Here is a 22,848-nt window from a genome sequence, read left to right as displayed (position 1 = left end):
TTTAGCTGGGATGAGCAGGGCAGCTCTGCAGCACCAGCCCCACAACCTTGGCCAGCCCCTGCTTGGATTTCATCCCCAAAAAAGCAGGAGCAACGTGTCCCTGAGGGCCACAGTGGGCAGATCAAAGTGAAGGGGCTGTTCAGCTGCTTAGCCCAAGCCTGGGACGACCACGCTGCACTGAGTCTGTCCCTCTCCTGCAGCCCAACAAGCCAAGCACAGCTTGCAGCCCGCCGGCCCCCCGGGAAGCATGGAAGCTCAATGAGATGGATTTGAGACTCCCGAAAAGGTGGTGAGGGAGCAGAGAGCGCCTTTGGGGAGCTCATTTTGGGTTCAGGTAACGCGACTGAGCGCAAAAAGGGATGGTCCAGGTCTTCCATGGGGCGATGTCAAGCCAGTCAGTGAAAGGCTTGATTCAACCCAGGACCAAACAAGCTCAAATGAAGGTGGAAATGTTGATCAGAAGCATCTGAGCTGGAGCAGCCATATTTCCACAGATCATTCCCACCTCCTTGTGCTTTGCTATGACTCCCTGCAAAGGCCAGAAGCCATCATGGGGCTGAGGGTCCCTGTCCTGAGGGAGATGGTGTGGGAGGTTGCAAGGGGTTTGGAAGGCTGGGAAAAGCAGGAGGAGATAAGGTAGGGTGGCTTCAGGGGCATGGAGAGGACAGGAGGGGACAGAGGTAGCTTTGGCATCTCACCATTGATCTGCGGATCAAAGAGAGGCGGCTCTTGGCTTTGTTCTCTGCAAACTCCAGGCTGTTGATGTCCTTGAGACGAGCCTTGTATTTGTTCATCTGCTCAATGACGATTAATTCTACACAACTAAGAGGGGACAAAACCCAAAAGAAGATAAAATGGGAGGACGAAATTATTTGATCTGAGCTATCTCTGTCTTGCCCAAAGATCTGCCCTGATAGAAAGGTATGGAGGGAGAAAGCTCCAGCTGGAAACAGAAGGGTAGTGGAACTTCCCTTAAAAAGAGATAACGGCTGAGCCTGACTGTTTAATGCTGTTAGGAGTGTGTTTGGGGAATAAAATAATCCTTTCCATGTAACAGAATTAGAGGATATGCTATAGCTAAAGTCTAAGGGAGAGGCTACAAAGAAATCACAAAAAATTACAAACGAGTATGAGTGCTCCTACCAGCTGCGTCTCCAAGCATGTTCTGGTCTTCAACAATTCTAATACTTACTGGAGGTAAAACCACCTCTTTCAGAAGCTCAGCCCTTCACTGGATGGTTTCCGTTATTATCGTCTCCATTATCTATTTTTAAATCTATTTAATACAAGCCAGACTGCATTTGGGCAAGTGCTTCACTTTTTCTCTGTAAAACCTTTACAATTATGTCAAATACCTTAAAGAAATCCAAGTATGCCATATTAATATTGCTGCACACCAAATAAGCTCACCTCCTCAAATGAAAAAGACAAAATTAAGTAAGCATAAACATCTGCTTGCCATGAATGGGATTAAATACAAAACCACATAAGCACAAGCTCCACCTTTTCCTGCTGAGATGTGCTGGGCCGGAGCGCAAGTTCATCTGTTCTCATGGATCCTTCATAGCTTAAAAAATCCCATTCAACAATCTCTTGGGCATTGAGAGAATATGAAATATACTCATGAAGATGCATTTAATACATGTTTATAATTTCCACGCTAAAGCTCTCTATTCTTGAGCTATTTGACCATACAAAGGGCTATCAAGATGTGAGTGGTGACATGGTAATGGTTACAGAGCTGGATCATCCAGCACCACATTCTTACGTGGTTGTTTTACTGATATCCTGAACACTCTGCAGCGGGTCTGTCGTATCGGGGCAGCGGAGGATACAAGGAGCAAAGACGATGGCCAAGGCATTAGCTGACATGCGATTGGTCTCTTCTTGGAGGGCAATCCTGAAAAATAATAGGGATTAAGAGAGAAGCAAGAGGTGAAGGCACCTCCACTGCACCTCTTCCACATGGCTATGGATGAATAGAAAAGTCGATGTTCCTATGGTGCAATCTTGCTCTGCTAGCAAGCACACAGCTCTGCCCCTACCTTTGCTCTGCTCGATGGAGAAAGCCAAATCTGAAGACATCTCAGGTGTTCCCAAGGCAGGCAAACAACTGGTGTGTTCCACCCAAAAAACCTGTCCCCTGCCGTGGCAAGAAGCACCATGGACTCACACACATCACAAGCGACCAGAGTGCTGTGGACGTTGCTTGGCAATACAAGCATCATTTAGAGAAACAGCTCTGGGACCACCTCCTGGGAGGCATGATGGACCTGAAAGCTCTTCCCTTTACCTTGCCCACCTGCTTTTGGCCTCAGCTATTTCAGTGTGAAGGATGCCTGAGCATCCTCCCCTTGCCCATTCCCTGAAGCTGCCCTGGCCCAGCATACCTCACCAGGTGGAAGATGAGACGCTCCAGGGTGCTGAGATGGGTGCGGGAGAGCTGGTCAATGACCGAATACACTCCCCGCACTGTCTCCTTCCTCTCTTGGAGGCCTGTGGAGAAAGCACCAGCATTTAGGGGTGGCTTCTACCACTTCTTCCTATTTAAAACTACACCTTCTTAACACTTACTTACTTTTACTACTTAAAAGACAGGTCTTCTGGCTAATGGTTTGGGCTAAAATTTGCTGAACCACAATACAAACGTGTGCCACCAAAGGTGAGATCAAACTGCCAGTGGCTTTGTGTAAAAAACACCTTATAGCCAAAAAATCAGTCTTTGAAACCAGGTAAATATAATTTGGCGAAATCAGGTGGTTTGGGCCTAAGGAGTAAATAAAAAGTCTGGCACTAAAAGTGGCCACTGCTTCTCTCTGCCAAGGGAATGGCGCAGCAAAGGAGGCTCCTTACCCATTGCCCGCAGAAACTCCTCATAAAGCTCGAAGGTCATGAGAGGGTTGGGCAGATCTCGGAGCCACTGCTTGAACACGCTGGCGATGACGTGGATGTTGTAGTCGTCTAAATTTACATTATCGATATCTGAGTTCAGCAGCAGATTGAGGAAAAAAAAAAAACCACAACGAGGCAGCGATCAATATGAAGCCTTTAGCGAACCTTTAAAGGTCCCTTCTAACCCAAAGCTACTCCTCTACAACAGAAAATGTTCACGTGCCACCCCAAAACCACACTGCCGTTAATGGCAAGAAATACAGCACCTTATTTCAGCTCCATGTGCTAAAATTAGAGAGGAATGCATTTTCCAGGGCAAGTAAGGTGAGACCAGGATTTCTTTTCTTGCTGGCATCAACTGCTATGGTGTAAGTAAGACAGCATTTTCCTTCAACTAGAAATGACTTTTTCATGTATTGTACCCAAAAAAGCATGAGTTGGTGACCTGAGTTTTGGTTTAAGAGGTGAAAGCATCACTCGCACAGCCTGCAGTTACGGAAGGTAGGACCACTCCCTTGTTTTGTCCTGATGAAGCATCCCACCATCCTTACATCCAACCTTTGCTGTTGCAGAGATTTTTCTCCCCATGTGGGTTTTTTTCCATCCTTTTACCTGTATCGAGTCCTTGCCGCAGCTCCTTGATCTTGTTGGTGGACCCTGATTTTCTGTAAATGCCTTCTGTGTACAGCCCATGCATTTCGATGTAGTTGATGAGCTTCTCCACCAGTACTGGCACTGCACGCTCCTCACTGGTCAACCGGGAGAGCTCCACGCCGAACTGCCGGGATGACAGCTCGGGGTCATACTGAAGATGAAAAGAAAAAATGGTTTAAAATCCTTTTAGGAAGCAATGCCAGTGCAACACTTTGATCCAGCTGCTATTCAGACTTCTTCAGCTGATCCAGGTGACCTGCAAGTCAGTCTAATGAAGCAGGACAGGACTGCCAGCAATGCACGTCTTGCGATTCTAGATCAGTTTCTGGACATGCACTTGAAGCCATACAAGTTTGGATTTTCTTTAACTACCCCACCGTGGTTATATTATAAGCCCGTCAGAACCAATGCAGCTGGTCACAGTCACCCCGCAAGGAGGATGCATGAAGCAGAACAGGTAAATCTGTCTCTGGGGTACTTAGATCAACTCACATCATTGGCAATTAAAAAATGCCTGTGAATGAACATGATGCCAAAATCAGAGCATGAAAAAACCCAAGTACATCTGTCAGGAGAGACCCTTGCTAGCTACAAATGTTCACTGAAGATTTGATATCCGGCAAATTCTAATGCAGACAAAGTCCTCCTGCACAGCAGATTCTGGATGGGAAAAGTCAAAAGACCCAATGAAATTTTGACACAAATGCCCTGGCCCCAGCAAAAGGAACGTGAGATGGCACACGCTGCAGCTCATCATCAGCAAGACAGTGGTGACCACAACCCAGGTCACAGCTCCCCTTATAACCACTCCTGCATCTTTGTTGCCATCCTTCCACTGATCTTGTCAACCTTATGACATGATGTGGGGAAAATGCCCATGCTGTTTCATGCTCTACGGACCCCCTCCCCCCTCCCCAGGAGCATCTGAACTCAGCTAACAGTTGAAATTCATCAACTGCTGTTCAACCAGCCTGCTTGGCTGCTAAAAACCATCAGCAAATGTGATACCACAAAACCCATGTGCTACTTCACTCAAATCAAGTAGCTCTGAGATGAGGACCAAGCATGGGTGAAAGCAATTCTATGGCCATCGAGAGAGATGAGCTTGGTGTTTGCTCGCGTTCCCATAGATGTGGAGAAATAGATCCAGTCTGGGACAAGGCTAACAGTTAAAAAAATCAACAGCTGCCAGAAAATACAGACCTCTTTCTCAAAGCGTAATAGATGGTTTGTAGCTCCCCTTTGCTGAAAACAACTCTAAAAATGTTAACCCACCAAGCACAGACAAACCAGAGCCCTCCTAGAGAAGGACCTCCAACTACCCAAGTGGAAAACTGCCACAGAGACACGGTGAAGTTGCTTCTTTGGGTACAGAACAAAAAAAATTCCTTGTGCAGAGAAACCCCAAGAAACAAGAAGGCTCCAAGCATCTCTGAAAAAAAAATAGTCAGAGATCTCATTGAACTTCCCAGATTTTAGAGCAGAAACTCTTATAAGGCATTCCCAGCTCCTGCAGAAATACTTCCAGAAAGGGAAAGTGTAGCAAAAATACCGTATATATTCAAATCACAAACATATTCAAATATATACATATATATATATATTCAAAGTATATATTCAAATTATTTATTGGGAAAAATGTAATCATGCAGCTTTATGGAGGCTGCATATCATGGAGGCTGTTTTCCCCTGAGAAGCCTCCTAGGGAGCTGATAAAGCTTTGCAGACATTATTATCCTGGCTGTATTGTCTGTCTTTTGGGCACAAAATAAACTATTTAAAAGAAAAATCACCAAATCTTGATGATTAATTGTTAGCTGTGGTGACCTGCTGCATTCATTCACTGTCGTCTGTACCCTTAAACCCAGCAAATACTATTTAATTCCCCTCTAAGGAGCACAAGTGAGTGCTTGAGCATCCTCCACCCACGCTTCTTCACTCAGCTGTAGTGCCACTGCTGTTTGGGGACTGCGCTGTAAGCTGAACAGGGACCAGTGGGGTGAAGAATAGCCCGTATTTCCAAGAATAACCCCACATTTCCAAGTCCCTCAAAGCTATCAAATGAGGCAGCTTTCTATTATGCAGTGTGGGATACTGCAAGGTGGGATACAAGGTGGGAACATCACTGCAGCATCTGCTGCATGACTGGGCAGATGTATAATGATGCATTGCTGGAGAAACCTCAAGTATCTCTGGTCCAAGCTCCTGCTCGAAGGAGGGCTATTGCCAGCATTATAGCAAGCTGCGTGCCTGCAAACATTTTTTATACAAGCTTGGGATCACCGTCTGAAAGGTATATAATGAAAGAAAAGAAGACATTTACCTTTTTGGAGCACTTGGTTGTGGTTTTAAGACAGCACTTCTTGTGACAAGCATATTTACATACTGTAACGAAGAAAAATAGTATTTAGTAATCCAAAAAGTCATATTGCTAGAGAAAGATGAATGTATACGAATTAAGTAGCTCCTCTTAGGACTAGGAGGTCAAAAGCACTTTGAATTTGCAGTTTCCACGGGCCAAGACTATATTAGATCCTCTCAAACAAAAAACCAAAACAAAAAAAAAGCCTTTAGTTAGAAAGGTCTCATATTTAAGTCCTTGAAACATTAAAAAAACCCTGATACATCGAAGCAGAAAATAATCCATGACTCACTCTGAGCTATCAGACATGGGTACCCGCAAAGTGGTTGGAAATAGCACCTAATCTGTATTCTTCCTGCACTGGACATCAGCCTGAAATACCCCAGGGCTGATACTTCCAACCTAATCAAAGAAATGCTGGAAAAACCAAAGTGATGTGTCAATTTTTCCCATTGGTCCTCCTCTATTTTCCTGATCTCCCCTCAAATTCACATGCCTAGAGGTCGAATGGGCTAAGCCAAATGAATTCATCATGGTCACAAGACATCCCACAGGCATCCTATGGGCAGAAGCCACAGGGCCGGTTTGCCATACCCAGCTCTACCGTCCTTCTTACCATGACGCTTAAATATGGTTTGACCACATGGGATGACTGTATGACCTTATGGGATAAGAGATGTAATAAAAAGCTCCCATGCATAAAACTAACTGTACCATGAGGACTGGAAGGACTGCTGCGATGGACTTACGAGTTGGCTTCAGAAACCCTTCAGATCTGTCCCAACAACTCTTCTAATGTGAAAACCTCCAAATTATTTGAGAGCAAAACCCTTTCAAAATCCAAAACTTCATCACTGTGATACAAGCACATGAAAAAAGACCAAAGAGAGCATGCTTACATTTACAAACAGAAGCCCTGTCCATTATCCAGATCAAGGAGGAACAATATTCACAATAGGTGGGGATGCTGTACTGGGTCGCCTTAAAAATGTGACCGTTGTGCTCTTCCACCTGCGATGATAAAGGTTGGGTGGTAAGAAAAAGGAGATGAGTGCTTAGTCTGCTGCAAAACAGGAAGATGAACACTGTCAGACTCCAACTTCTAACTGTTACTTGCTTTTATTTGCTATTTTTGTTTCCTTTTCAGCCCAATAACCTCATACGCAACCCAAACAGACAACGAGCCTGTATGGGAACCAAACCATCATGCAGGCAGGTTAGAAACTGTTTGACTGAGGTTGACTGGTCAACTTCTCCATGTTAAGAAGATCTGTGCATCCATGGCCCCTTTTTGCTCTGCACCTGCATCCTTCATAGTATTATCATATCCTTTAGGAAAAAAGGAGATGTAATCTCCTACATCTCTGATATTTGAGATGTAAAACACACACTGTAAGTTTATGCAGAAACCCAGAAGAACACTTCGTTTCACTCTTGAGTTCCTCTATAATAAGGCTTGACATTACATTTACAGTCTTGACTGATGTAGGATGTGTTTTCAGAGAACAACCTACAATGATCTTTGACCAAGCAAACCCAATCCACCTCATCCATCTTTCTAGCACGTCCTTTCATGGCTGTGTATTCATCAATGTTCAGATCTCCACACAGGATGCACCATGAGCAGGTCTGTATCACGTGTCATTGTGGCCACAAGGACATTAGTTTTCTAATGCACAGGCACAGAGTGCTCAACTCACCACATCTGCTTCCTTTTTTCTTCTCTTTTTTCGTTCTGTTTTTGGCACCTGGTATTAGAAAGAGATTTAAGCATATTTACAGGCAATTTCCCCAGGTAAAGCGTACAGAGGGCTCGTATCTAACGTTGCCCACTGCTTTCCAGCCCAGTCCTCCAGTACACCTGCAGCCCCAGGAGAGTCACTCTAGAAGACTCTCCTACAGATCACCCCATTTTCAGAAATTCTCTGGACAACTGTCCAGATCTTCACCTCAGAGCTGAGACTAGCTGCTGCTCTAGCTCCAAGTCCAGCATCAGTGACCAAAAGCTCTCCTATCTCATGCAAGACACCCAAGAAAAATGTGGCACACCACTGCAGCTGGAGCCGATGCTCAGCCTGCTTCAAAGAAAACCATCCTGGAGACGAGCCTGGGGAAGACTCGGAGCAGAAGAGCCTAAAGATGGGACATTTGTACAATAAACACCATCTCCCAAGCCCAGCCTGAGACCCTGTGGTTGTCCTTGCAGATAATATGGAGCAGAAAGCGAGGAAATCATGTCTGTGAAAGGGACACTGCAACTGAAAAACCACACCTGGACCCCAAGGACAGCCACTGCCCATGTCCCCTTCTCCTGCACCTCAACTGATAGTGAAGTATGCAGTCAAGAGACAAGGAAAGCTTGTATCTCTTCTGCTTCCCCTCAAAGCTTGCATCTATTCCATTTTCCCTCAAAAACCCCAACCCCCACAACACTAAAAAAGCAGCACCAGGAGCTACCTTTCCAACCACCTGCATGTGGTTGCAGCTTTGCCCTGGGGACAATGTTTACACATTGGCATTGGCCAAGGCCCAGCTCAGCCCAGGTGTGAACTGGGCTTTGCAAGCCCAGTAAAATGCACTCAATGAATCACGCCTGTGTGCCACCTGACGTCCACCTCAGCTTAAAGCAGAGAAGACCACAGAGGTTCCCATGTGCCTACAGAGAGCACGACTCCACAGAAAGACAGTTCCCAAATCTTCAAAGGGCTTAAGAAAAGTGCCAACTACCTTCACTGCTGTGTAGTCCAGGGGTTTGTACTCTATCATATATTCATCCAGGAAGACTTTGAAGGTGTTGACCCAGACTTTAACTGGAGACTCACTCCAGTCCCTCTGCTCAAGTCTCATGGTCTTCTCCAGAATCTGCTCGAATAAGGCGTAAAGGTCCTTATAGCGGATGCTTTTCCCATCATCCATCTTTTAAGGAAACAGAAGCAAAAAGAAAAGTGATTTTTATACACCCCAGACTGCCTCTTCTGCTCCAGACAACTATTTCAGCCTGACCGGCTTCCAACTGCTCGGGGAAAGTCCAAGTATGATTAAAAGAAGGAAAAAAGGATCATCTAGTAGAGACTTGTTTCATGACCTTTGGCAGGGTGGCTTCTCAGTGCGCAGAGCAGGAGGATGTTAAGCATCAGCTCAAGTTTTTGAGGGAACTTTTTGTACATTCTGGGCAATAAAATAACTTTTTTTGATCATCGTGATCACAAGCCATAGTAATCATTGCTCAGATTCCCAAGCAGCAGAAAAGCAGAGCTTCAGGTGGCTCAGATGTCTCCACCATTGCAAATGTAACACAAAGCCACCTGGTCTGGCAAATAGGGGTTTGCTGATGTACTGTCATCTCCCACTTGGCTGGGAGCAAGCTGTAACAGGAGATCAGAAATCTCCACTCAACGTATATTGAGAGCTGGCTAACGAGGAAGAGTTATTCCAAATTTACAGCTCATGGGACTGAATACAAAGGAAGAGCATCCATCCTTTGGATGAGCAGACCAGGAATGGAAGGCTTGGCAACATCTCCACCACCAGGAGGACCCAGAGCATCTCATTTCTCCTGGAGGTGGAAGTTCTCAGCCATCATCTGATCACTTACCGCCAATGCCGAGGAGTAAAAGCTGAAGATATTTTGCCGGAATTCCTTCAGCGCTTTCTTGAACACAACATCCACCAGCGTGTCTTTCTTGCTGTCCTCATTATCCAGTTCGTTCATCTGGAAAACCAAAGGAGTTTATGCACCCATGCCACTTTTGCTGTGGCAGAGCACCATGTGAGATGAAGCAGCCCTAACGAGCAGCTGCTCCACCATGGGCAGATGATGTTAATAATGATTACAAGATGGTTTCTCCTGTGTGTAAACTAGAAACACGAGCATTTCCCTGCAGCCTTCAACTCCTGCTCTCCCAGGTCACCCACTTCTGATGCCACCAGGGGCAGCTCAAAGCAATGGAAGCTCTGAAGCTGCTGTGCTCATGCAGAATGACCACACAGTGCATGCACAGCGTGCCCACCTTTTCTCCTAAGCCTGCCCTGGTGCATGCTGTGCCCCCTTAGATGAATTATTAGTACTGCTACTGCTGCCCTCAGGACAATTTTGGCTTTGCTGCTTCTGTCTGCTCTTTGGGCTCTCTGATGATTTAGTGGAGCAGTGAGGATAGGAGTTACCTTTTTCAGGAGGAACTCATCCATGCTCTTCAAATCGCTAGCGCTTGTTATGATCTGCAGTGAGTCGTTCTGCCATTGCACAGGCTCCAGAGCCACACTGCTGATCTTGACACTGCGCTTGCGTTTCACTTTGGGAGAGGGCTCCTTGTTCTCCTTAAATTCCCGGCGGTAGATACCAGACAGCTCAGGACTCCGTGGGGGGGTCAGGTGGTGAGGACCCAATTCTGCGGGTGATAATTAAAAAGGGGGAAAGAGATTGAAGAGCAGATGAAAAATAGTTCTGCCACTAAAACAGGGAGATGGGCATCAGAATAAATCTGCAGAGGAGAAAAGCACTGTGTGGTACTCATGCGAAGATTAAATGTCATTTCTCCTTCGGTTATTTCCTCTGTCAAGAGGGGAAACATCTGCTCATGTCCAAATGGCTGCCGGGAGGATTAGCAACACTGAATTCCTCCAGGCCTGTTTTGGATCCCACTCTCTAACCTACTTACTACTATTTTGTGTTGAGGCTGCCCATGAAATCAAGAGATGCGAACCAGCGTGGACATTTGGTATGTCCAGGTTCCCAAACTGTTTTCCCACAGCAGCCTCAATTGGACCCCACCATTATACACGATACTGTCACTTACAGAGACCTATATACAGATACCTATATATATATATCACCCTATAGATAAGCTGACCTTCCTCAGTTCTGTATCTTTACCCAAGCCCTTATATATTGGGCTACGCTTGGTTGGAGCATAAAGCCAGATTTGCACTTGCTTTTCCCTCTGCCATAAGGGTGAACACAATTTCTCTGTTCCTTATACCAGCACTGTCACCCCACCACTTACCTTCACCAAGTTGCAAGCCAGGAATCACCTCCCTGCTGGGGGCTTCCTGCTCTGCGTACAGCTCCAGCAGCTCAGACTGGGTAGCAAGCTTCTCCCGTGGGGTCTTCTTCTCCCCCTGCTTTCCCTTTACCCAGAACCTCATCTTGGCTCGCTGAGGCCTGAAAATAAGTTGGGGAAAGAGGAACCGTCTTAACTAGGAAAAAGTCCTTCTACCCAAAACTACCCTGAATCTCCTGGACCTTCAGTGGTGTTTGAGGAGGAGTTAAAGCCACACAACTTCTACTGGGGAAACCAGGTTACTTGTCCTCAGGAAAGGCGAGAAACTCAAGTTTTCACACATGCAATTGGGCGGTGTGGGATGGGACATCTAGCCCATGTCGTCAAAACTTTATCGGGATGTGAGCAGGACACCTCTTCTAACTGGGCATGTGCAGTCATGTAGGAAAGCCGGGACAAGTAACCTGTGGGCTGGATTTGCCCGGTGTAGCTCCAAAGGAGCTGGGGTGGTTCAGCAAGGTGATGGAGTGTAAGGACACAGGAGGGACTTCTCATCTTCAGCCATGTTTCCTACCTCCCATCTGGAGCCAGGCTCTTCTGCGCAGCTGCCAGCTTCCCAATCTCCCCCTGAGACATCGTTTTGTGCAGTTTTGTTTGGCCATCTCCAGAGGCAAATCGCTGCACCGTCTGTAATGATTCCAAGCATGAAGTGTTTAAAAATGAGACAGCTCTTGGGATGCCAGCTGATTATTTTTTTTCCTAGCAAACAATTACATATTTAATCTGTGACTTTTTTATTTCTATCTGCCTACAGGTGAAAACCTACAGTTCTGATGAGTAGCTACAACTTGAGAAATATTTTAGAAGTCCTAAAAAAGAAAGGCATTTTCCTTGCTCTAGCTCTACGATCTACAATCGTGGTCCAAGCTCCTTTCTCCTTGAGCAACCAACGATGAAAATCAGTGTGCACTAAATCACAGGTCCTCATAGAACCATTTAGGTTGGAGAAGACCTCTGAGATCATCAAGCCCAACCACTAACCCAGCGCTGCCAAGCCCATTGCTAAACCATGTCCCTGAGCACCACTGCTGCATGGTTCTTAAACACTTCCAGGGATGGTGATGCTAGCCCCCCTCCCTGGGCGGGCTGTTCCAGTGCTTGACAATCCTTTCAGTGAAGAAGTTTTTCCCAAGATCCAATCTAAATCCTGGTGCGACTTGAGGCCATTTCTTCTCGTCCTGTTGCTTCTTACTTGGGAGCAGAGGCTGACACCCACCTCCCCTACACCCTCCTTTCAGGCAGTTGTAAAGAACAATAAAGTCCCCCCTGAGCCATCCTCCTCTCCAGGCTGACCCCCCCCAGCTCCCCCATCAGACTGGTGCCCCAGCCCCCCTGCCCGTCCCTGGACACGCTCCAGCCCCTCCATGTCCCTCCTGCAGTGAGGGGCCCAAAGCTGAACCCAGGATTCCAGATGCGGCCCCACCAGCGCCCAGTATGGGGGGACGATCCCTGCCTGGCCCTGCTGGCCACGCTGGCTTGGACACAAGCCAGGGTGCTGCTGGCCGCCTTGGCCACCTGGGCACACTGGGGGCTCGTGCCCCACCGCCCCCCTGGGCCCTTTCCCCCTGGCAGCTCCCCAGCCCCGTGCCCTGGCCCGCAGCTGCCTGGGGCTGGTGTGACCTGCGGGCAGGGCCTGGCACGGAGCCCCGGGGACCCTCAGACAGCGGCCTCGGCCCTGGGGCCTGGCCTGCCCAGCGCCCCCCTGCAGAGCCCCCTGCCCCTGGGCAGATCAGCCCCCCAGCTGGGTGTTGTCGGTGACCTGACCAAAGGGGCACCCAACCCCTTGCCCAGATCCTCGATACAGACAGCCCTGGGGAGCAGCACGTGTGCCTGGTGCCAGCGGGATGTAGCGTCACCCCACAGCGCCCAGGGCCCAGCCGGCCCCCGGCCTGGTGACGGGCCTGCTCACGTTAGGAGCCACGTTAGCCACGGGCGAGCGAGCCACGTGCTCCAGGCGTCAAAGGGACCTGCAGCCACAGGGACTGGTCCCAGCAGAGCTTCCTCCTCCCGCTCGTGTTGAGGACTTTACAGAGAAGACGACCAAAGTCTTTGCGCCAAGGTCATGTCAAAATGAAACCTTCAGAAATAAGATTTTGCAGCTCTAATGCAAAGGATCTCCGCTTCTGCCACCACTTAAAATGCCCTGGGATCATTTTAAGGGTGAAGTGAATTTGGAATAATTCAGCCTATTGGGATTCCATGAAATAGCCCAGAAACAGTCTTGTTGTATTTAAAAAAAACAGCAATTTTTGGTTTTTTTTTCCAGTTGCAGCTGTGGTTTTGAGGTTGGACTCCTGCAGGAGATTTTCAGCATGAGGAAAGCCGGGAACCAGGTTGTAGGAAAGGATTTGGGAGATGACGGTCAAATCTCTCCTGTGGCTTTCCCATCACCTCCGTGTCTCTGCTGAATGCGCTGTCGTTTTAAGCATATTTTTTCTTCTATTAAAAATATTTCAAATAAAATATAAAAAATACGGGCTGCAGAGGAGTCATATTTATGACATTTACTTGTCTTCAGCGTTTTATTTTTCAAGCCTGGACTAAGCTCTCCACCAGCCATGAGAGGGCAGCACATAAGGCAAAATTGCCACTGGGAAAGAAAGAAACTGCCTAAAACCATCAAAGGGCTTCTTGATCCTGTCACTCTTACACTGAGGTGATGATCACACATAAATTGTGCATGGACATTGGGAAAAAAACACCTCAAAACCCATAAAAATGATTTCCGTGCAGCCCAAACTTACTACTTTTAAAGATTACTTATTAAAATAGTCACCCTACCCTCATGATAGTTTTGTTCTTGAGTAATTTCAACCTTTTAATTACTTTCAGTGCTTTGTTCCGTTTTTTTGTTTTGTTTTGTTTTTTTAAAGTATTTTGTGGGGGAATATACTCCTTTTTCTGTTTCAAAGCCATTTAAAGCAGACTGGTATTTGCTGACCATGCCAGGCAGGCTAAGGGGATCCCTGGAGTATGCAGAGGTTGCTCTATAGGACACCACATATACTTTTTTTGAAAAAAAAAAAATATATCTACTCTTCAAGCAGATCTAGCATACAGATTTTGGAGTAGAGCAAAGCAAGTGAAACACCTGGCTCATGCAGAAGACTGCATCAAAATCTTCTGTAATGACCTTTTTACAAAAAATTGGAAGAAGGATTTTTTACCACTACTATCACCACCTCTTTGCTCTGCCCCAATTCTTGATCTACTGTTGTTCAGCGTTTCCTCTGCTACCACAGCAACCTCTCCAGCTTTTTGAAGTAAGGATTAAAAGGCATTTTTGGCACAAGATCCTTCTGTTTAAGGGACTCCCCTCAAAAGCTCTTAAGAGAAAGGTCCTTGTCTGGGTGGGAGACCTTCTCAGATGTCAAAATAAGAAAATCCCTGGGCAGGGAACACCACAAAGCATCACATGTGGGCAAATGCCAATAGCTGCGGGCCTGGAGTTGTCCCCTGGTCCCCCCCTGAAGAGGGGACTAAATATTTTTCCTCTGAAAGAGCAACCTGTATCTTACCCCTGCCCCCACAAGCCCCACATGTAACCATGGCCAAGCGACTTGTCCCAGCAGGCAGCAGTGCTACGTGCTGCGTTGAAGAGCTTCCCAAAGCGCAGTGCCCCCTCTGAAGGGCTTAGGACGAGATCTTCTTTCAGTGTTGGCCTTCAGGCATGCTTGGGATCTGCTGGCGACAGATACTTGGACTGATGCTTGTCAATTTGCAGCTTTAGTATGGAGGCTGGAGCAAAATTACTGCTTTGTTATCCAGGTCCCTCTCTCTAAGAGCCTCTGCCGAAGGAGGATGTATTCAGAAGGTATTTCTGGTGTGGTTTCCCTAACCAAGGCTTTCCATTTATCTGCCACAGAAAAGCTCTTCAAGCTTAGGTGCAAAACAGGAGCAGTATTAACATGTGCTGACCACAGCTGAGTGCTACTCCTCCCACTTGTACTTGCCTTACCACAAGTTAGGTTAATCCTCGGCTATTCACTAGCCAAAACACCGAGGGCTTGGTCCTGTCAGGAAGCCCTTTAGCCTTAAAGGCACCTTGGAGTAAACCACAACTGGGGCTGGCACCTTACACACTGGTGAGCCTTGGGCTTCAGCTCTGGCTGAAGATGCCTTTGGTCTTTGCTGCTCTGGGATACTGCAGACTTAGGTCAGAAGCATTGGTTTCTGGAGGAGCTCTGCTTACCAGCTGGTGATACACGATCATTGACTTGATGGTCAAGAACCCAAAGGGCAAAACAGGCAGGTTCCTGCCAGTGCAGCTGGTAAGCCATCACATGCTCGACTTCACAAGGTTGCACATGGTCTCTCTTTTGTCTATCCAGCAGCCCTTGGCTGCTGAGCAGCACATTAAAAGAGGCTTTTTTGCAAAGTCGTAGCTGAGGGCAGGAGCTGTATGAATAAGCTATTCACTAGCATGGAAACCAGCCCGCACATGGTGGCTGCCTGACCCATCTTCATATGAGCATCACAAGACACAACGAATGCGTCTACATAGACATCAACCTACATCGGTTTGTACCCAAACCAATATGCACTGACATTGCTCTACCACAGGATGCTCCACCATCTAAAACACCTCACCAGGCTCTGCTAATAAATACGAATAAACATTCCCTAAATTTTGCTACTTGTGATTATCCTGGCCCAGAAAAGGCACAAGCCAAAGGGCTGGTCCCAAACCTGCAATACAGAATACAGATGGAAACACTGTACACATCAAGACATACAGATGGAGGGTATCACTGAGCACACGACTTCATGGGGAGCGTTTTCTAGAAAGCAGAATTCAACCACACAAGGGATGACAGCACTGACCACCAGTTAGAGCTAGTGATAGAGAGCAGAGGAGAAGAGGGACAAAGGAGAGATGACACAGCTGGCGCCTACTACTACTGGCATGCAGTGAGAGCTGTTAAACCAGGTGAGCAGAGTCCCAAGGAGCATTTCCAAAGAGTGGAATTTACCAGAGCTCTCCCAAGGATGGAGCTTGCCAAGCACCAGCCCAGCACCTTCCACATCCCAGCAGGAAAGTTTTCTATGGCTAAAAACTTCCTAATGCCTTGCAAGAGGGTGGCCTCCAGGAACACAGCATGGCACTCCAGGTATGGCACAGCCCCTTGCCCACGGCTTTTGCCAGGCTATATAAAATACTACATTTTACACAAAATTCTCCCTTTCCTGATCTACAAGCAGGGAGATACATGAAGATGCAGCCAAGCAATCTCAGTTCATACAGCCATGTCTTTCAATGAGCTTTTGAGTATTTCTGGCTCAAAACTCCTGGAAATTTATCAAGAACAACCTTAAAAATTCATGGAATTTGTAGATCTCTGCCTTCTTCCAGTGAGGAAATTATCCTAGGAAAAATTTATCCTTTATAATAAAAGCTTCTAACAGAAGTCATGAAAAGGCCTCCTTGGCCATCTGCCTTTCTTGGAAAAGCAGATTTTAGGATTGCACAAGATGTTAGCTGGACCCACAGCAACACTGTAGCGCAAAATAAATCACTGTGGTTTTCATGCTTTTCTTTGGTTTTCTACTCAGCTTCACATCCAGCACCATAGCTGAAGCAGAGGACCAAGGCAGCTCTACTCAGCGCTCCACCTGACCTCTTACGGCAGAAGACAATGACAATTCTTGGTGTTTATCCACACTTTATGGGAACATCTCCACCACCCCAGGGGAAAAAAAAAAAAAAAAAAAAAGCGTGGGTTGGAAGCTGGCCTCTTCCACTCCTGAAACGTCTCTGTTTGTGATTTTCTGAAAGCAGCCTATTCAGGCAGGAGATTAAGCCTGAGATGCAAATGCTCTGCAGGCTCACGTAGCACGGTGCAGCAGCCCGTGGACCTGCCAAGGGACACCAGTTAATGTGCTTGAAAAAGCCACTAAGGTTGTTTTTTTGTTGTTGTTTTCTTCTTTTTTTATAAACCCACTATTTCACTCTCACAATACTTTCATTGCCCAATTTACATGTTTTTGCTTTCTCTAAGACACTGCCTGCCAGCATTGCTCCGATAACTGAGGACTGAATAATCATCGGATGCTGTGGCTAAGGATACAAAATCAGAAGCAATAGGAGGTGCAAGATTTATATAATTTTCTTGGTTGTCTGTTGCTTTTCTATGGGTGTGTATAGATCATTTTTAGAGCCAAAATATCCTAGGTGGACTTTGCTATTGCGGTTAAAAAACAAAAAAAAAAGGTAGCTGTGCAATACAAGTTGCAATGCTCCCAGTAAGGTATTCAAACTGTAGCTGATATCAAATCAAGACAGAAAATTTCCCCACAGTCAAGAAATAGAAATGATTTTCCCATTTCGCATCCATTTCTGCTGTTTGCCAAGTTTACCCATCTACAGCATCCTTGGAAGTGGGAGAAGAAGCAGTGGAGGGATCAGTGCAGCTAAGGTTAGCAAAGAAAGGCTCCCGCAGCTCCACTCGCTCCCCTATTTCCCCCACCACGCTGGAAAAAATTACCATTTCGGAGTCACTGTAACAGGCCTGCCCCAGCCGGGCTGCAGGCACCACCTCGGGATGAGGAGGTTGGTCAGAGGAGAGAAGGAACTCAAAATGGCCATCGTAATCATCTTCCTCCGTATCCCCCTCCCCATCAGCAAAAGTACCTCTAGTCAAGAAATCGGAGCGCGTCCGCGCCATGCGGGCTTTCTTTTTATGGGTCGGTCTGGGAACCTGCTTGACCAAATGATAAAACAAACAAACAAAAGGTTTTTAAAATAAAAAGGGATTCTACCGACACTTTGTGTCACAGAGTAGCTCAAGTACAGCCTTAAGAAATCTCTGGGTGGCACTGCAACCCATGGAGGGCACACAATATTATATCTAGTGCAAAAAGAAAAAGGACCAGGAAAAACAAAAATCAAGACAGCACAGTGAAAATGGACAGCTATGGATGTTACTCAAACGTACATTAAACCGAACCAAGACAAGACTGTGTTGGACAGTGTTTGCCATCAGGACCAAAAGATCCTTCTTCTCCAGAGCTGCTATGAAATAGTGTTACAGGGGCTTTCTATTTTTAAGAGAAGGTGTGAAGGTTGCTGTACCGTGACATCCCCCTTCTCTATGTCTAGTAGCTCTTGTGCTTTACAGTTCCCTTCTTTGAAGCTTTTTTGGGAAAACTGGCAAAATAAGGTGGTTTTTTTCCCCTCCTGTTCAATTAAAAGAGAAAATAAGCAACCCACAACTTACCTCTCCTCTGCCAGACCCCGGCATCTTAAATGGCTTCTTAGCTAGCTCACCCTTGGAAAGGCTTTGATGATTTGCTTCTCTGCTGAAACACAACAGAACACAGATGTTTCGTCTTCTCCTAAAAGCCTTTCCACCATGCCAGCCCAGTTTGCAGGAGCGTACAAGTGCAGAGCCCGAGCAATCAACAAAATTGCAAGTTTGAGGTCATGGGGTTTTGGAATTGCTTTGAATTCTTCAGGATCTGAGTTAATACCAAAGGATAAGAAGATACAAAGTTCTGCCTGCCAACTCTACCCATCAAGGTGGTTACAGATGGTACCTTTTCACTTCTGGGTTCCTGAATGTGATTGTTCTGTTGCAGAGTAAGTAGTACAATACAGAAAATCTTAATATATTTTTTTCCTGTTGCTTGTTCCGTGCATGAACCAGGAAAAGAAATGGAAAATTTTTTTTGGGGAAGACTATTCTCAAATACCTACTTCCAGACCAATCCTCCAGGATCTCTTCCAGATTTTCATATGAATTGGTTCAGTAGGAAAGCATCCTCACTTTCCACCTAACACAGCATTAAAAAAATGTACCCACTTAAGTTGCTTTTTGCTCAGCTAACTCTTCCTGCCATCGCTTCTGATTAAAACCCTCACTGTACCCACGTGCAAGGGATGCCGCTGGCTCTACTGGGGGGGGGGGGCGCGGGGCGGGGCAAAGGGCTATTCCTTTATTGACTGCCCCTCTTTCCTATCACTTGTGTCAGGACTTAAAGTTCCTGCATAAATTAAATCGGAATCTCCTCCCATCACAACACACAAACCACAAGACTACTGCACTTGGGGGTACCTGGGATTATCAACAGCAAACACTCACCAGTAGCTTTTGCCTTGGAAAGGGCGCAGCAGGATTTGGACAGGGGTTATGTCCTTTTTCAGCTAAATGGCCAAAACATCTCCAAAATTAGCCCAGGCAGCTTAAGCAACACGGTAGGGTGGGATCAAATGTTGTACCAAGATCTTGCTGTGGTCTCTAGACCCTGTGCTGGAGCAGCCCATCATTTAAGCAATGTGACGGAGCTGAATGACTGCTAAGCCCATTACACATGTGATTATACATGCAAGTGATATGCTGTCAAAAGTGTGTTTGCATTCCAAACTCTCTTAGTTGCTTTTTTTCAACTTGCAATGGTAAGATTGTCTGAATGGCTCTGCTGGCTGTGTTAACTATACAGTAAACAAGAAAAATCCTGAAATTTTCTGCCTTACCTAGTCATTTCTACTCTGACCATTCCAAAATCCTAAGAATTTTTTCTTCATCTTTTACCTTGAGGAATAAACTCCTATCACTGCTCATCTAGGGTAAACAAAAGCAGTGTCCACCCTCTTTCTATTAACTCACTTCACCTGTTAATGTCCATGATTATTTCCCCTGGCTTACATAATGTCTATCATAGACCGAGAAACTGTATTTCCAGTTCTTTTTCCTTTTCCTCTGATCTCTGCCCACTGGTTGCTAGAAGATCACGAAACCCATCTTCATTTAGCTAGGGGTTTCGTACAGTCTCCAGAAACAACATTCTGGACCATTTGTATAAAATGCTCTAGTTCTAGCAGAACAAAAAGCCTATGGAGAAAGCCTGTGGAGAAAGCCCACCATCTTTTTCTACTCACTGGAGGCCAAAGGGATTGTCTTTTGGTGTGAAGAACATAGTGCTTGCCCTCATCTCCTCAGTGGCCTGGTTGGCCATTCGGGGTTGCCGGAGGCGCTCTGTCCTTGAGAAGTGGCTGCCCAGGAAGTCCCTGGGGTCCAAAGCTGGTCTGGAATGGCACCGGGGTTCCAGTGTTGATCCTGATTGCCCCTCTCTTCGCTCCATGAACATGCTGACAGGTCTGTCTTTGGGGACACTGTGGGCTGGAGAGCTTCCCCTGGTCCCAATGGTGAGACCTTTAATATCCACTGATGAGGCTGGAGTCCCACCTGTGGTGGGGCCATGCTCCCCTCTGCTCTGGGGGTGCAGGATGAGGACTGACTGAGGCCGGCTGTCTGGTTTTTTGGTTGGTTTGAGGGAGGGGTCCTTCATTCTGCTCTGCTCAGCCTTCTGCAAAGCCTCCACCCTGCCTTGCTGCTCGAAGGCTTTGCGCTGTCTCTCCAGAATTTCCTTCTGTTGACGGATCTGCTCCATCATCTCCCTCTCATTTTGCAGCTGAAGCTGCTTTTGTCGTTCCTCCTTTTCCACATTGAGCTTTTCCAGTCTCTTGATGACAGAGTCTGGAGAATGGGCCTGTGTCGCAGTCACTGTCCCACGTTCCTCCCTCTTGGTAGAGGGCTTTTCTTCCTCCCTTCCCAAGGCTCTGCCCTGGTCTGGCTCAGAGTCCTTCTTGACCTCAGAGAACGTAACTGTCCTCTCCTCTCTTTCCACTGCTTTGTTCCTCAGGTTATTCTCCATCAGCTTCACCTTCACGTTGTCTTGTGGTGGAACATAGAAAGTAGGTAGGTTGCTGGAAATGGAGGTTTCTCTTGGATGCACCTTGTATATGATGTTCTGGGGGTCACAGACCATGTGCTCTTTGACAGTGAGGTTATCAGGGAGCTCCAAGTCTGAAGGCATCCTTCTGCAACCAGGTAAATTGCTGTTCACATCTGCTGCACAGAATGGCTTCTCATGCAGGTGAGCCTGGGGACTGCTGGGCAAAGAGTCAGTGGAAAACAACTGCACATCTTGCTCATCTAAAACTAAGTGAACAAGTTTATTACTTGGGGTATCTTCACAGCTTAACATCTCAAAGCTTCCTTGAGAACTTTCGCTCTCTGGGGTTCCCTGAGGGGAATGAAGTGCCTCAGATACAAGCTCAGTGGACCACCGCCGCTCTTCTGAAGGCGACAGCCCACCAGTGGACCGGACCTTGAGCAGCTCCAAGCTAAATTTTGCCTGTTCCAGTTCACGCATCCTCCGGCTTTCTCTTTTTGCACGAACCACTTTTTTCTGGTTAAGATCCTCCAGCGACTTGGGTCTCTCTCTCACAACGACCTCCTCTTCGGTGTCCATCCCACTCTGGCTACTGGCTCTCTCGTGTCTTTTGTACAATAAATTCGCAGAAGTATCCAGTGGGTCCATGTGATTTACTCGATTATTCTCCATCAGTGATTTATGTTCCTCTATAGCTCTCACTCGCTCTTCAAATGAGCCGTCCTCCCACTTAGATGGGTCAGAGCCCTTAATTTCCAAAGCATCATCTGCTTCCAGTACATCCTCTTCTCTAACTGACAGGCTGTTCTCCAGCTGCATCGCTTTTAATTGTTGCTCTTTCAAAGCTCTAAACCTGCAAGAAAGCAGAAAACCAGCATATTGTAGCCCTGTGCCCACTCATGTCCCTTCAATTCACTGCACTGGTGGCACCTCATCACCACCACCACCACCTCGCCACCGTCAGCATCTCAAGCAGCCCACTTTGCACATCTGGTGCAAGACAGTGGGAGTGCATGTTTCGCTTTCAGCCTTCTCCTCTTATATCTCCTATTCATGGACTGCCCCCACGCACCTGAAACGTCCTCTCGTGCTGATGGCAGCAGCTCCAGCCTCCATCCCTGGTCTAGCTCATCTGTAAGCTGACAGAGCCAGAAAAGCTTAACCCACGGCACCCCCTTGTCTTCTCCATCTTCAGCATCCTGCCCGGGCTGCCTCTGGTACAGCTAGTAGGGGCTCGTGCCCTGTGCCAAAGAACTCTCTGCAGCTCCCAAATCTTCCACCTTATGTCAAGGTGCTCTACACCTTGCAGGCAGCACCTCTGGGGAATGAACCAAGACCTGCCCCACGGCCAGCAAGCCAACACATGGCTGGAAACCCTCTCCCCTTTGCAGCAGCTCTCTCCAATACCTTCTGTCCCTGCGAGACAGCGCAGCAACCAGATCGGTGAGGCAATCTGAGTTAAAAATAGGTACTTAAACTGCTGCTGCTGCCAAGGGGAAAAAAGCCCTCAGAAGTATTTATGGCCTCAGCTTTCCACTGCCTACGTGCTCCAACCTGAAATAGTTGCTGCTTATTCTAAGAGTAGGACATACAGCTAAACAAACTCCTTTGTTAGAAAGCACAGACAAACAAAGATCAGAGCAGGTCAGGATAGGGTCAGGGATCCTACAAAGGGACACCATCCTCTGTAAGTCACCGTAGTCTGAGCAGTGCCCAAGTTTGCATTAATCACCTCCCTCCCCAACAAACATCATCAGATAACGTTTTCTTTTTTAACCAAGGCCAAGGCGTTACCTTTGTCGTGCTAAATATCCTCTGCACACCGCTTGCAAGCAGACAACTTTGCTTCTGCTGGCTGTGTATGACTGCTTTGCACGGTGTCCTCGCCAGGCTGCCTGGATGCTGGTGGCTGCGTCATGCCGCCGCTTGACGTACTCCCGCCAGCAGCTCTGGATGAGGTGGGCTGCAAACTGCATCTGCAGGAACCTCCGCCTCTCCACAAAGCCACGCCAGTGGGTCTGGAGAACAAGGGCGGCTTTGCTGAGGACAAGAGGGTCCGGGGATGGTTCACCTTGCTTTCGGCTCTGGTAACTACGCCAAAATCTCTGCAAAGACAGCAGGTAGCTCCTTCTAACGGGTGTTGCATGGGGATGGGAGAGCACCCGCCTCCATGCAACCTCTCCAGCTGTCTGCCCAACTTATTGT

At 47.1% G+C, this 22,848-nt stretch overlaps 1 protein-coding gene across 12 annotated transcripts in view; it reads right to left on the bottom strand.

Moving 5' to 3' along the window:
* Positions 1 to 22,848, bottom strand: part of MYO9A (myosin IXA) — a 185,416-nt gene that overhangs the window by 6,485 nt on the left and 156,083 nt on the right. For 6 of the 12 annotated variants that reach the window (XM_080395389.1, XM_080395386.1, XM_080395384.1 and 3 more), the window contains 17 exons: positions 22,438 to 22,748; positions 19,847 to 21,496; positions 18,186 to 18,267; positions 17,454 to 17,669; positions 11,483 to 11,595; positions 10,912 to 11,069; positions 10,073 to 10,296; positions 9,504 to 9,620; positions 8,636 to 8,824; positions 7,609 to 7,656; positions 6,808 to 6,919; positions 5,870 to 5,931; positions 3,505 to 3,697; positions 2,854 to 2,982; positions 2,391 to 2,496; positions 1,769 to 1,900; positions 699 to 822 (listed from right to left, as the gene is read on the bottom strand). In XM_080395389.1, the coding sequence (XP_080251515.1) occupies positions 699 to 822; positions 1,769 to 1,900; positions 2,391 to 2,496; positions 2,854 to 2,982; positions 3,505 to 3,697; positions 5,870 to 5,931; positions 6,808 to 6,919; positions 7,609 to 7,656; positions 8,636 to 8,824; positions 9,504 to 9,620; positions 10,073 to 10,296; positions 10,912 to 11,069; positions 11,483 to 11,595; positions 17,454 to 17,669; positions 18,186 to 18,267; positions 19,847 to 21,496; positions 22,438 to 22,748 (3,966 nt within the window). The remainder of the gene's footprint in view (positions 1 to 698; positions 823 to 1,768; positions 1,901 to 2,390; positions 2,497 to 2,853; positions 2,983 to 3,504; positions 3,698 to 5,869; positions 5,932 to 6,807; positions 6,920 to 7,608; positions 7,657 to 8,635; positions 8,825 to 9,503; positions 9,621 to 10,072; positions 10,297 to 10,911; positions 11,070 to 11,482; positions 11,596 to 17,453; positions 17,670 to 18,185; positions 18,268 to 19,846; positions 21,497 to 22,437; positions 22,749 to 22,848) is intronic. The other 6 variants (XM_080395387.1, XM_080395390.1, XM_080395391.1 and 3 more) reach the window with 5 other exon arrangements.

Source organism: Falco punctatus, assembly GCF_963210335.1.
Source record: "Falco punctatus genome assembly, chromosome: 7".
Classification (NCBI taxonomy): Eukaryota; Metazoa; Chordata; class Aves; order Falconiformes; family Falconidae; genus Falco; species Falco punctatus.
The sequence above is the reverse complement of the archived record's forward strand: the minus strand, read 5'-3'. Positions and strand labels throughout refer to the sequence as shown.